The sequence below is a fragment of the Brachyhypopomus gauderio genome, chromosome 12 (assembly GCF_052324685.1).
Source record: "Brachyhypopomus gauderio isolate BG-103 chromosome 12, BGAUD_0.2, whole genome shotgun sequence".
Taxonomy (NCBI): Eukaryota; Metazoa; Chordata; class Actinopteri; order Gymnotiformes; family Hypopomidae; genus Brachyhypopomus; species Brachyhypopomus gauderio.
Window position 1 is genome coordinate 19,714,731 of NC_135222.1, and position 15,752 is coordinate 19,730,482.

The 15,752-nt window shown below is 44.4% G+C and overlaps 1 protein-coding gene across 3 annotated transcripts in view; it reads right to left on the reverse strand.

The window, feature by feature from the left end:
• Positions 1–15,752, reverse strand: part of sbf2 (SET binding factor 2) — a 77,789-nt gene that overhangs the window by 52,587 nt on the left and 9,450 nt on the right. For all 3 annotated transcript variants that reach the window (XM_077023620.1, XM_077023621.1, XM_077023619.1), the window contains exon 2: positions 13,886–13,971. In XM_077023620.1, the coding sequence (XP_076879735.1) occupies positions 13,886–13,971 (86 nt within the window). The remainder of the gene's footprint in view (positions 1–13,885; positions 13,972–15,752) is intronic.

A 15,752-nucleotide genomic window follows, 5' to 3' on the forward strand; every position in this document is an offset into this window, starting at 1 on the left:
CAGACCCAACCTCCCAGGCACACCTGAAGCCAGACACAATGAGGTTAACACAGGTGCCCCAATTCAGAGTGGGACAGCGTCGGATGGCTTGCTAATGAAAGGCATCAGTGATTTGGGACCCATGCTAATCATGTCATGTTCATGGACAATTCAATAGTGCAGTCATGGTGTCAGTGGTATAACTAAAATGTTAATGTTATCCATATCTCACACACCCATTCAGTCTTTAATACAATTATTACAACAATACTTGGATCCAATGTGAATTTATAATACAACTAAGCTAATTTATATTTTAAGAAATATGTCTTGTCTATTTATGCTGCTACAGCTGTGTACCAGCACCTACTGTACAGATGCCCTGAGCTACACCGGTCCATGTGCATTTGAACAGTAGGGAGTGAACAGGTCAGTAAGGCAGTGAGAAAAAAACATAACTTCTAACCCAGTTTTGTTGGCAGTCCAGCTCCTTGATAACCAAGCAACCTAACAAACAAAAAACGACCATGTAAACCATGTCTGCTAAAGCAGGGTTACAGTCAACTGTGAGGAATTATTCTGGTAACTCAAATTCCACCATAGTCCAAAGTCATCTGTGGGCATTTTCAACACCTTTAAAGATCATTAACACTCAAGTGTTTTCAGCATGTTTCCTCGGGAGAGAAGGGAGCTTTGCACGGGTGTGCTGGTAACTCCTACGTGTAAAAGGTGGTAATGTGTGCATTATTGCTGAAAGCAGGGGCAGGACTTCCTCTTTCTACTACGACATCCTCTCATCAGAGAGCAGGAAATGGCACCAATCTGCTTTCCTTGATGCTCGCGTTAAAACTCCCCAATCAGATGGGCCAATCAGGGGTGGGGAAACTCCATCAGCCAATAAATGGCAGTTGCCTAATTTCTGAAATAAATAGAAATAGAGAATGAAATAAGACAAGCTTTGAAGAGTTCTGCTCTGTCCAAGACTGCTGAAGGTAGTAAAAGGAATGTTGCCACAGATTCGAGGGGAGAGAGTTGAGCCAGCAGGCCGGGGCAGGAGGCTGTGAGTTCAGGTGAGCCCAGGGTTCAGGTAAGCCCAGAGTTCATGTAAGCCCAGAGTTCAGGTAAGCCCAGGGTTCAGGTGAGCCCAGGGTTCAGGTGAGCCCAGGGTTCAGGTGAGCCCAGGGTTTAATGTGAGCCCAGGGTTCAATGTGAGCCCAGGGTTCAATGTGAGCCCAGGGTTCAATGTGAGCCCAGGGTTCAGGTGAGCCCAGGGTTCAGGTGAGCCCAGGGTTCAGGTGAGCCCAGGGTTCAGGTGAGCCCAAAGTGAGACCTGGCCTAGCATGAGCATGGTCGGTTTGCTAACAAAAGCCCAGAAGCAGAAGACACTGGGGGGAAGAAACTATGGATTAGCTCCAGGTCAGGGAGGGAGTGAGAGAGGGAGGGAGGCAATATGTAAAGATATTTTCGAGATTGTGGCATGATGAGGAAACGTGAACAAAAGGCACACTGAGGTCTCATTACGTTAATTCCATCACGTTTACATGGATGTGTCATCATGCTCGGAATGTGCGAGCAGCGCGCTGGGAAGAGATGGACAGATGGGGAAATAGGAAGCGAGGGAGAGAAAGAGTGGTGGAGTGACTGAGCGCTTGAACCAGGATGTAACCGTCCAGCAGCAGACACAATAGCAAGCAGGAAACCTGCAACTCTGCAAGGCAGAGGGGGAAGAGTACGATTCCTCTTCCTCCTCCAACACCCTTCAGGCAGATCAGGACAGGTGCCAGAAAAATACCGGAAAAAAAGCAAAAACATACAAAGCATGCGATCCATACCCAGAAGAAACTAGATGAGCATTGCAATCGTGTACCTGAGGACGTAATGGAGGCGGAACCTGAAGAGATCACTGGAGAACCATAGGACGAAACAACCTTCACTCAAACTGTGGAATTTGACTGGCCAAAGGCTCTATGGAGACATATTTGCGGTCTGGTCTGCGTCCAACCACTCTCCGTTTATGTGCGTTGTTTATAATACCCAAAAGGCAACAAACCCTGAACGAAGATATTCATGCATACCTAGCTAGTGAACAGAACAGCGATGTCTTAGAGTGTCCTTTTACAGTGGATATCGGCTGGGCCCAGGCAGCTGGAGTCGTTTGGAATCCGGGTCAACGGCGTCTCTGGGGTTTCGAGCTTTAGCACGGGACACTTGCTAGAGCCAGGAGCCTCCATATGTGTAATCCAAGCACAGATCCCATGACAGGCTGCCATCAGAACCGGAGTCATAATATTTGATCCACACTAAACAATTCACCGTTCAGGATGTTTGACTCGATCTGTCTGAAAAAGGACTGCATGTCTCTGGAGGAACCCAAACACTGGAACAATACCACCAGGTGCTTTTGTGCGGTGCACGTGTTTGGTTAGCGTTAGAGGGGGAAGCTGTGAAGATCAACAAAGCCCTCCGAGATAGCTAAGGAGGGGAGAAGTCACTGTACCACAATTCGCTGATAAGACACCCCACTACTGTATGCTCATAACTGACCTTTGTACAAAGTACAGCGTGACCAGAAAAGGAATCCTCAAAGCAGCGTATCCCACCTCCAGCCTCACACACTTGCGTGGAACTTACAGCCGAGTCATGTCAAAGACGAGCAGACAGAACCAGCCCTCAAATTAGCTCTCAGTCAAGTGACAGTGGCACATGAAGTGTTTTGGTGTTTGCGATTTCAGCAGGCCTGACCACATTGCTGGTAAGGGTTCCTCGTTATGCAGACAGAGACACCAGATCCACGGGCTGACCTGCTAAGAATCAGGCTGGCTGAGAGAGCAGGAATAACGAGGACAACCAAATTAGACCCTCGTCTGCTGTATTCCGATACTCCACACCAACTTGTGTGTGTTTAATGACAACCATAAACAGCGTGGGATCATTGCCAAGGCTAGAGGACAAAGGAAACACTGCAGGTGTGTGTGAACTGAGTGCTGTTGTACTGATGAGAAGACTGTCAGCTAAGAATAACCTCTCAGTAGCACTTCCTCGTTGGTTTTCTGAAAAGGACTTTTTTGTTTTGTTTTCTTGGTACTGATTTGGAAGAAAGTTTTAAATGAATACGAGTCAAACATTTCCATAAACCAATCTGTGAAAAACCGACCTGTTCAACTAAAGTTGAACAGAGTGATTACAATTAAGCTACAGGCCCTGATACGGCTATTATGGCATGGTTTAACGTTTCTGTTTGTAACGACCACAGAAAACAACAAATAAAAAACCTAAACTAGAAGCCAAGTACCTGGAGTCAAAACCTGCATCTCAGGAAGACAAGAGTGAAAGTGAAACAAGTGAAAACAAGTGAAACAAATGAAAGGGGGGGGCAAGAGGTATTGTAGGAGACCAAGATGATGTTGAGGGCCTGCGGTGGTGTTGAATACTCAAATGGCCAATGGTGTAACAGAATACTCTAGAAAAGACTTTGTTATGTTGATCTAGGTAATGGGAGGGGTCAGGAGGTTCTGTTGTAGCTGGTACATCTGGTAGTTGATATTGTAATAGTAATTTATTTTCCTTAGTTAAGTTATATGAAGTGATTAGGATAATCAATACCAATGGAACATTTGATAGACTAGCAAAGTACGGGTTTACATCGTCAAATCGGTAACTTCTCAGGGTCAGGATCGTGTGCAGCGGCAGGTCTGATCTAGGAAGTCCTGTGATGAGGTCAGACGGAGGCTCTATTCATAGACAGAAGCACACGGAACAGGGGGATGGCCCTTAGGTTTCGAAGTGGGAAAAAATAAGCGTCTGGGAGAAAAGAAAGGCAAAAACACATCCTGTGGACATCTTCAAGGTCGGCCCTAAGCGACCAGGGAGGGGGACACACACGTAGCTGCATGACAGAGCAAACGGGCCCTGAGTAAACTCTAGACAAAGCAGCTCCATGTCGTGGCACACAGTGCAAATGCAATTTGGGTCAGGGCAGCCTAATGACCCGGTTATGCAAGCCTGCACACATGGTTCACTTTAAGGTTGGATATTTTTAGTTTTCCATGGGTTAAGCAGCCTGTCTTTAATTTGCCACAGAAAGAGGAGACGGAGTCATCCAGAGATGTCATAACCAGAAAACAAACAAAGAAGGCGCAAGGGGTGGTTTTGATTCTCTGCTTTGGAGTGATGTGTCAATTACTTAAGCTTGCCAGCCGTAGTCCTGCATGAAGCTCATAACATTCGTCTCTTCATGAAGGTCTTGCATGGACCTTTGGGAAGGTTCTTCACTTCAGGCAAATACTTATTCCTTTTAAAAGCACGATAGAAATTAAAAGCACATGGAAAAATTTCCCCACATACTTCACAGCCTTAAACGCTTCAATATGAATGACACGAATATACAAATATCCAGAGGTCCTCAGAGATCTGGAAATTTGTGCACATTTTGCTTTTGGTTCAAGTTCCTGTAATAAAGGGGGGGGGGGGGGGGGGGGGGGGGGGGGGCATTAATATGGATCAAATCCCCCCAGCAAACTCCAGGATGTCCGGAGTGTGACCAAAGCAATTGCTTTGTATTTCACATGCTCCAGTCAATTGAGAAACTCCGTCAGTGGGCCATTTACTAAAGCCCCCATACTGCACAAACACTACACACCACTACACTGCCCTCCACAGATATGTGTGAGATGTTTTCAAAATACTCACATGAAAAGAAAAAAAAATCTTAATACCAGTTTTAATACCAGTGCTTTGCCTATAACCATCAACTTTAAGACACCATGCGCACCAAAGCAAAAACACCTTCAAGAGAGTCAAGCAGGACTGGTCAAGTATAAACACCTTTAGGAGAGTCCAGCAGACTCTGACTGGTCAACCATGAACACCTTTAGAAGAGTCCAGCAGACTCTGGTCAACCATGAACACCTTTAGAAGAGTCCAGCAGACTCTGACTGGTCAACCATGAACACCTTTAGAAGAGTCCAGCAGACTCTGGTCAACCATGAACACCTTTAGGAGAGTCCAGCAGACTCTGACTGGTCAACCATGAACACCTTTAGAAGAGTCCAGCAGACTCTGGTCAACCATGAACACCTTTTGGAGAGTCCAGCAGACTCTGACTGGTCAACCATGAACACCTTTAGAAGAGTCCAGCAGACTCTGACTGGTCAACCATGTACACCTTTAGGAGAGTCCAGCAGACTCTGACTGGTCAACCATGAACACCTTTAGAAGAGTCCAGCAGACTCTGACTGGTCAACCATGAACACCTTTAGAAGAGTCCAGCAGACTCTGACTGGTCACCTCTCCTTTGTCCTGGGCTGAAGCGCACTGCAGGCATGCGTCACCCAGCGGGCCCCTGTCTGCAAGCAGAGCGATAACGCGTCAGGGACCAGGTGCTTCCTGTGGCTCTCACACAGGGCCTGGTTCAGCCCTCTCCCCACCTATCGTCCAATCAGCAAGCCTTCTACGGTCCATTTGTGCTCTTCACCTGACAAAACAATGCTCACCCTCCCGGAGCTGGGGGCGGAGCCGGGCCGTATCGGCAGTCACGAGGCCGTGCGCTAGGACAGGAAGGAGAAAGTGAACCCCGGTTCTGACTGGAAGACGCACATGCTCTCCAAACAATGGCCGAGCCGTACACAGCGGTCAGTGACCTGTAACTTTACTATAGGGCTGTTTTTCTGTTACAGCAACAGCAGGTGCTCAGGCCACAGAGTGACAAAAACAACCCGGCCTAAAATAGGCATGAGGGTTTAATAATATTATTCAGACTGTAATTCATAAATACTTAATGACAAGGACATTTTATTTAAGGCTAAAACTGTCAAAGAATCTAAAATGAAGTAAGCTTGGAGAATCTTGGACCAATACATTACTGATGATATTAAGAACTATTGCCACATGACTTTTTTAAAAAATGGCTTCACCTTTATTTAACATTGAACAGATGTTTAGTTCACTTAAAGTCTAGGGAACACGAGGCCTACTCTAGGGAACAAAAGCCCCTGTAATACTCAATTTTTAATTGAAATTATCGCTGTACTTCTGGACATGACCATCATTTGTCTAAATGTACATTATCACCCAGCCCTAATTCTGGAGCAGAACCTGCCTTTACATTACAGTAAATCACATAGACAGTCAGTCAGTCTCATGAACCCTGTAATTAAGAACTGACCAAACAGGCCTACAGATTAGTATTCAATGACACACTATATGTTTGTTCAAGAATGTTTAAAATGTACAAAGGCAAACAGGAGTGTTGTCTAAAGTTCCAAAAAGAGGCATCAAATACTGGTAATAATTAACTGTCGTGTTCCCCTAAGAATGGACTAGAGCGTCGGGGGGAACTGAGAAGCCTCACAAAAACACCAGCGCCTACTACGACCGAAGACAAACAGGTGTAACGTGCCAGTGCTTTCACAGACGTCCCAAGAAAGAGGCGGGCGGCCATGCAGTGTTCAAGCAACTCCACTGAAGGTATATGTCTGCATATATCTGCATATGTCTGCATCACCACATGGGACAGTCAAGTGCCCTGTGCTGATTGATGAAACAACATGACTGGATCACCCAGAGGGCTGGACATGCTAAAGGAGCGTTGTATCTTCCTTTTGCCACATGGGAAAGATGTACTCCATCAAAAAGCAGGACATCTGCCTCAACTAAGAACATAACTGTTTTTTATAGTGCTTTAATTAAAGTCGTGTCAGTTATGCTTAATAAACACACAACCAGGAGGTAAAGGAAATATGAGAAACTGACACTATAATTAATGTGGCACCATTACATTTAAAAAGTCCCCTATTCCACAGGTGAAAGGTACACACACTAATGGCTGACTGCTTTGGACGTCCATCTCGAGTAGAAGTTGGGCCAGAACAAAAGGAGTAGCACAAGCACAAGCACAAGCACACACACACACACACACACACACACACACACACACACACACACACACACACACACACACACACACACACACTCCATCATACTACAGCCTCTTTTTGTTATTTTGGGCCGGCAACTGTTGGATGGAGCTCTTGTTTTGGATCAGTGAAGCTAGCGTGGGGTCTCTCCGACAGCGCTTCCCCTCAACAGCCCACATGGGCAGAGGGCAGGAAATAACAGGACACTCGGCGTATGGATGAGTCCCATGACCTTCTGTTTGCTTCTGCTTCGCTTTCGGCTTCTGCTTGGAACGGCAGTCAGAAAGCTATTCGGGGGGGTGGGGGGGGTGAGGGGGGGGTGGGTGTTATGCAGTGTGTGCGCACGCGTTTCAGAAGCAAGACGTGTGGAGGTGGATTTTCCGTAGCTACGTATTTATGGTCTTCATGCATTCTAGACAAAGCAAGAGAAGAGAGCTTCTTTCAGCACGACAATAGAGCACAGCTGTCAGTTACTTCAAAGCACTCTGCCAGGGAGCCCGTGCTCCCAGCTTCCCCCCTCTCCACCCGCCAGCAGTATGAACCACGCTCAATTAAGAACCCACCAATGGAGAAGCAGCCTTGAAATCGTCTCTTGTTCAACTGTGATGAGCTCACGGTAAAGGAGGCGGGCGAGGGGTCCGGGGGTGCCACTCCCTTGGGTTTGATTTCCATGGCGGGACGAGTGTGCATTAGTCATGTCTAGATCTTCCTGACAAACACATGATTCTGTTCACCCTTGGAAGGCATCCTGGCAGCTGGAATGCACCGTCTTATGTGCGCGGTTTGTTTTTTTGTTTTGGCTAACAATCGCCAAAAGCGGAGACGTGCTTCCAGACACATCGGCTTTGGCCGAGCCCGCCATCTTACTTCCAAGAGGTAAACTCACACCTACAGCCAATGCCAGCACTAAAACACTCTTATTAAAGCGAAAGCTCACCATACAGGTTCAGCATTTACAGCTATTTGATAGGCAGCCCCCAAGAGCATCTGTGCCCCCCAAGCAAGAGAGATGGGGAGAAGAATCTCTACCATACTGCAACTGTTTACACATATTCAGAATAACTCCCTGCGTCCTTCCCGGAAGTGCGTGCCACATTCCAGATTACAACAGGGATTTGGGAGGGAAAAAGAGCAGTTCAAGAAGTCAAAGCCGGCATGAGAGAGATGAGACAAACGTTTACAATCTGCCCCTTTGCAGGGAGGTCAAATTCCTTCATTATAGGATGTCGGGCCCCAAAAAGGAATGTTGTGGTTCATCACAGCACTCTCAAAACAAAGCAAGCAGACTAAGGTTGAACAGCTTTACTGTTACTGACTGGAGAGAGATATTTTAGTCCATTCTACTTCCTACTGTCATTATTAATAAGATGAATTCTTCTCTAGTTTACGCTATAAATCTTTCTGCAATTGAACTCAAGAACATTTTGTTTGTTTTCCGAGTTCTCAAATAATTGTATCAAATAATGAAGCCAAACAAATGCAATTATCTTTATCTGTGGACATCTCCCAAAAAATGTGAACGGAACGAGAGAAACAGGTCACAGTGAATCAGGTGCCATATTAATCCACTTTATAAGGTCAGCAGAAATTAAGCAGGAGACTCAGAGTCTTCAAGCTCAAGTAAAGATACAAACATTACGGGCTGATGCTCCAAAGTCACAATTGCCCAAGGAGGTTCCAATAAGTCTGAGTCATGCTTAGCACACCGAGGCAGACGACAAATGTGTGCATAAAGGGCAAAAAAAAAAACCAGTCCTGAAGAGGGGCTGACATCCATCAAACAACTCAAATGACTTAGGGCTCTTAGTAACGCATGCTTGTCTTCTGTTACGCCTCGTATCCATTAGATTCAAGGAGAACAGCCCAAGACTTGCCCGGGCTGAGGGTAGGACGCTTCTCGGGTTCAAAGTGCTAAGAGTGGGTTGAATGTGTAGACCTGGTTGTCAATAAACATAACCCACATTCCAATCAGTCATTCTGGTTACGACGCGAGACACAGCGGTCCTCGGTGGACAGCCTGGAGGCAGTCGCTAAAAAAACGATCAGGTAGAACATGATGTCCAAAGAATGTCATTGGGAGGACCATAACATAAAGTTATAGCGGCAATTAAAGCTGGCAAAATGGTTCAAAGCCAAGAGAAAAATTGTATAGTGACAGCTCATTACCTACATATTACGTCCAAGTCCCCATCCACAGACGTGGGAGTGCTCCTCACTATCCCGATGACACCTTCTGGGCTCCAGCGAGGTCCATCCACACTTCCACATATGGCGATTGGCCGCTCTATAACCCATAGTCTTTACCGAGAGCTTGACAGGCCCGTACCGAACGCGGTACGATTATGTTTGCTGGACGCGCTACGAGTGTGCTATTTGAATTAATAGCACTGTTGCGCACATAGGGGACGCGGCAATTTGACGAAAAGCAAACTTTCCTTTGAGACCAGTCTCGCCAGTTATGTGGGTACTTAGACTCAGACTGCAGTAGTTATCATCAGGTCAAGGAGAGCAAATATCAAATCTAATCTGATTTGACTTTTGGTGCAAACCCAAACTGTTTACTCCAACCTCTGCAAAATAGCCAAGAGTGAAATCTTCTCCAGGGTCCCTAAAACACAAATGGACTAAAATTTTCAGTAAAATATTAAAACACCCCATGGAGACCATTTTCTCCCCCTGGCCAGAGCCAAGGTTCATACAGCCAAAAGATTCTACATTTGACAACAGCTAAATTTGCAGGAATCATTCAAGCTGCTCGAGTAACACTCTGGCATGCAAAATCAACTTTACTGCAAAAATGGCAAATATTTACATGGAGAGGAGGTGAATTCAGTGGCAGACAGACGGGGGTCTGTGGTTTGGTAGTAAAATGAGTGACCTTGCCTTTTTGAGCTGGACCTGGAGCTGTAAGGAATGTAGGTGTTACAGCTAATGTTCTTTCTAACAGCAATCTGTGTGTATGTGTGCGCACTGGATTTTAACACAAAGCACTTCTAGGCAATAGAAGGACACAGGGATATTGATAAAGCAACAATCTCAACAGTATTAAAAACATCTTACAGGGCTCAACATAATGTAAAATCTAAGAAGAGCTCTGCAGTCATTGTTGAAATACACCACACGTGAAACACAGAAACACACTAAAAACAACCTGCACCTATGGCTCCCAGCTGTTGGTTCTCGGGTGGTTAGAAGACCATGTCATTTTGCCAACTCACTTTAAAGCATACAGCTCTATAAAGAAATACACACCAGCATGAAGCAAACTGTGATGTTGCTGCCATGTGACAAGTGGAGTTTAATTATGATGTTTACAAACAAAATTTGAATGCCCCCAAGTCTGAAAATCCTGAAATACATACAAAATCATACTGCACAAGGTCAGATGTCTTATTTATTTTACTTGAATGTCAATGCATGAAATGCTAGAGTGATTCCCTGTTCGGGCGCTGACGCCGTAGCCCAGGCTAATGGCCCCGTGACAGGGAGCTTGCATGGGCTCTACGAAGCACTGGCCAGGTCTCACCACGATGCACGATGGAGACACAGGACTCCATTCTGGGACTCTGTCCAGCTGACCATCACTGGATGCTTTACGTGGAGAGCAGTGAGGACATTTAAGGCGGAGCAATTTCTCAATAATCCAAACTGTCGTGCAAAAATCTTCAAAATAGAAAGCAAAGAACAGTGCTGGCTAATTTACTCCAAGATTGGAAACACCTTTGTAGACAATAGCTGTAAATATGTTGGGGGGGGTTTATATGCAGAACATTCCTCATATGAGGTTATTTAGTTTGCTGCAGGGCTGTGGTGACCACAAGATACTTCTCGTGCTTGGGATCATCCGCTTCCATTTATCTATTCCCATGCAACATCATAGGAGCGATTTCTGTAGTGCAATGAAAAGTCTGCAAACAATAATGGTTCACATACTACAAAAAGAAAAGAAAAAGAAGGAAAAGAAGAATAAGAAATAAACTGCCTGGCTGGAACATTAGACATCAGTGAAGTGCAATTAAACTACAAAGTAAAGTGCATCTTCATGCAAACTACAAAGTGCATTTTCATGCAAACTACAAAGTTGAAATTCAATCATGCCACATGACTGAATGTTGCAATCGTGCAACAAACTCACACAATGAACCCCCGCAGCTAATTAACTTTATTTTATAAATGTAATAAAAATGTTAAAAAAACAAAACAAAACAAAAAAAAACATATGAATGTTATTAACACCTCTTTTATGATTGTGCTTTCTTTAACCAATTATGTAAATGGTCAGCACAAAACTGGTCCAAAATGCTGCAGTTCACCTTATGAGTACAAAAAGACTTTGGGGACTCCTGACACATGAATGCACGTAAAACACACCTTCACGAATCAGCAGAAACATTTCACAGGGCAAGACCAGCACACAATAATAGCTACAGGGCACCACTGTAGGATCAACAACATCTGGAAACGCTGAGATGTTTGGCTGAACAGGCAAAGGCGAATCTATATTTAGGAGTACGCCACATGTTGGTGAAAGCTCCTGGAATGATGTCGTGTAGATGCAGTCATGCAGCGTGCCTTGGAGATCCTTGTAAACAGCATTAACTGCATTTCAGCCCTCAGAAACTAGAAGTTCTGATGAGCCTGATGACTAATAACAAATACAAACATTCAGTTCTTCTCCGGAATTATAACAGAACGCTTCACTTCTACGTTCATGGCTGAGCTGGGAGTCAGATGGAGTTGTGTGTGCTTACGTTCAGTTGAACAGAATAAACTCTGACGGCTACAATGGAAACAGTAATGCTGGCCACAACAGGAGAGTCTGAAGAGAATCTGAAGAGCGTTTGAGGCTCATAGAATATGCATATTCCTCCTGTAAAGCAGCTCACACACTTACTGGTTTCTCCAGTGACTTTAGATGGATATTTTTTATACCTAAATAAGCATATCAGAGTCCGACAGGATGTGATGAACATGGCCTTTCAAATGCTGCCTTAGAAGCTGAAGTTGATTATTTTTATTTATGTCGGCCTGGACAACATAAAGTTAATTAATCCATGCCAAACATCTCCACAAACAATGCAATATTTAAATGATACATATGTACACCTAACTATATTACTAATTATGCCAAGGATGTGATATTTGTAATGTCTGGCATATAAACAAATAGGTCAACCTAAAGTTGTTGTTGTTGTTGTTAATTAAGGACTATAAAAAGTCACGCATGAATCCACCATATGCATGAAATCACACATAATAAAATCTGCACAAAGAATCAAGCTTGACCCAGATTATGCAACCTAATGGAAGACCAGAGGTCCCACCACCTGCTCTGAGGTCTGGAGACAATATACCAAACGCAGCCACTTTGACAGACCACGACATGAACGAACATAAGTATACAGCTGCTTCTCATTCCTCCAACATGCAGAGATGAACAGCACAGTGCAAAGGAAGTTAGGAAGTGCAACACCATGAGACCATCTCCCCAAGCCTTCCAAATGGGATTTAGTAATCGTCTGGAATCTCCTCTGCCTTGCCAAGAAAGCATTAGGTGTGCCATGAACGGAAGGGTGACATTATTGTAATAAAACGTGCCTGCAATACCATGAACGATCTGTTGGATAAGAAAAACAGCTTACAACAAGATAAAGTCTAAATGTGCATCATTAACAAGATCATAATGGTCCAGCCTGCTAAATGACCTCAAGAGTAACCGATGTTTGAAAACAAGCCTCATAAAGCAGATTTTGAAAGATTAGCGCTCAGTAAAAGCACGTCTGCTCAGTTTCCGCAAGAGTGCAATTACAAAATGTCAGTTATATTGTCAGAAGTGGATGTGCTTATTTCTAAATGTGAAATTCAATTTGACATTCAGGAAGGCTCGTCCAAAAGTGAATTATAGGAGCTTAAACTTGCTTCCAAGTCACTGATGATGCACGCTGGGAACAACACATACCACAACCAGTGTGGGATGAAATACTGTAGGTAGATCAAACACTCAACGATGACTGATGTAAATGTAGAATTATCTCTAATAATAGTCCTACATGGGGTAGCAAGAGAAACTTTGGCAATAAGAGTTCACTAACGATCTTAATGTTTCATGTCTGCTCACAGAAAATACCCAGGCACACGAAGAACACTCTGCAGAACTACGCTGTATGAAATGGAGGCATTCCTCTCCTTCTGTTTTCCGGTCCAGGACAGGTCTCATTCAATAGCAGCATGTCTTTTTAAACAAATAAGCAAACACAGAGTGCATGGCAGCCTGTGGAAGAGTAAGCTTCGAGTCAGAGACAGAATTACTGCTACTGTTGCTCCTGTGATTTCGTCTCCTCTAGCTCTGATAAACAAATATGAGGTCCAGGGCTATGAGGGTTTGTGCCTCCTGGTAATTGGCCGCCAGTTTAGACCCCCCAGCGTGAGAGAGACACACACCGAGGGAGGGCTCTTCCTCCAGCTGGCCTTATAAGGAGTAAAGAGGCACCCAGCAGAGACGTGGTGCTCAAAAGGCAGGGTGGCCAAACGCCCCCTCGCGCAGAGAACAGGACAAGGTCATGGAATTCTAATGGACACGAAGGGGACGGGAACAAAGATTTGAGTAAACAACCATAATGCATCTGTTGACAGAGCAAATTCAGATATGAGAGAACATGTAGAACGTGGCTTCCTGGGGTCACTGAAAGATATCTTCAGAGGTTCTTTCACATTCCTCGAAAGAAAGATATTTCTACATGGTTTAATGGGGGGATTTTATCATTTCTTTATCTTATCGGTGAAAGACGGCCACAAAGAACAATCACCATGCAGTTAGGTTCCTGAATGCTGGTAGAATAGAGAGCAGAAAGTTCCTACAAGGACAAGAACTGCTCTATTAGAGAAAATCTCCAAAGATCATGAAGGCATTTTGAAGGCCATTTAAATCACTACAGTCCCACACAGGAACTGGTCTATTTACCAATCACATCACAACTGCATGCTCCACTCACCATCTCCACACCCTGAGGGAACGCTGTGCCTTCCCAGTCTTTTCTGGGGAAGCGTTGGATGATCCTGCCACTTCCCTCTCCTGAACCTGCAACGGAATAAAGGAGACACCAAGATCTTAGTTACATCATACGCTTGACCGGCAACAATTCTAAGTTATGATTATGTGTCAAGGATGAATTTTTCTATGGCTGTATGCACTTAAAATATCATTGAAAAACTAGATGACCAATTGATGACTGATGACCAAATACCAGATCAAACAGAGGGGACATATTGACGTCACTTTCCCAGGAGAAGTAGAAAACAATGAAACCAGCAACAGAACAAACAATTATCTGCTTGAATTAAAGGCAGCTGGACTCAACAGTGATTCACCCCAATTACCCACAAACTGTTGGACATGGACATGGAGCAATGGATCTGGTTTCTGACATTTATATGTACTCAAAAAGTTGGGGATATTTGGCTTTCGAGTGAAATTTATGGAAAACAAAAAGTTCATGCTACAGTGATATCATGAATGTAGGACATTTAAGTAGAACTTGCAACGGTGCTTTACACATAGTAAGTAAGTAAGTAAGTAAGCTTTATTTATAAAGCGCTTTTCACAGACAATAGTCACAAAGCGCAAAAGCGCTGTACATATAGCACAACAGATAATAGAAGGCAATACAATAGTAAAATAAGATGATAAAAATAAAAGTAGACAAATACAATAAGATAAAATAAGACAACATAATAACACGTCTCAAATAATTTATTGAAACAAAAGCCAACAGTAGTGGGTATACCCAAACAAAAGATGTCAAATGATTCAATATCTTGTCATGTATTCTTGAGCGTCAATTACAGCTTGATAACAACGTCTGCTGTTCACAAGTCCCCATATTGTCTGCAGAGGCGTGGCGTCACTGCGCTTCTGGGTTGGAGAGGAACATCTACACAGCGACTCGGCTCATCCCATAGGTTTACTATGGGACTCGGCTCATCCCATAGGTTTACTATGGGACTCGGCTCATCCCATAGGTTTACTATGGGACTCAAATCTGGAGAAAGTGCAAGCCACTCATTTTGCTTTAGCAGCTGTTCCCCAATGATGTGACCACAATGAGCTTCCATGAAGCTTATGTTTAAGGCCTGTGTTGTTCCTGCAGATTTAATCAAGTATGGGCTTGTCACTGTACTGTTCACAAACTGTAGGGCAGTTCTGTATTGACTAGACACACCTGCCCACAATAACACCACCACCAAAGGCTCGTCTGGTGACAACAGTGGCTGATCCATAGCGCTCTCCTTCATGTCATCAACATTGCTGCTGGCATCATTTCTGCTCAGCGTGAATCAACTTTCATCTGTGAACAGCACCGAGACCCACTGGTCCCTTGTCCAGCATAAATGCTTCCAGGCTCATGCAAGATGATGATGCCCGTGCCCGGTGGTGTGCCATCTGACACACAGACCACTCTGATGTAAACGGTTTTGAATGGTCTGAGATGACACTTGGGTGCCTCAATGACGCGGTCATCGGTGTGGGATGTGACCAAAGGACGTCCATTCTAAGTCTTTCTGTGACTCTTCAAGTCTCTCTGTATCTCCGTTGCAACCTGGTGATGATAGTCTAAGCTCAGTGGCCACTTCCGTCTGAGAACGTCCTATTTGAAGCGAGGTACTGATGATCAAGTGTTAAGGTGTCGTCTTGGTCTCATGATGTCAAAATGTGAACAGTACAATTAGAAGGACTGTTTAAATACAAATTCTAATCCAAACAGGAAATGCATTGATTTATTTATGGATCAAACAACTCTACTGAAAAAATCTGGAATAAAAAATCTGAACTATGCAGAATTGATGACTGAGGTGCGAGAA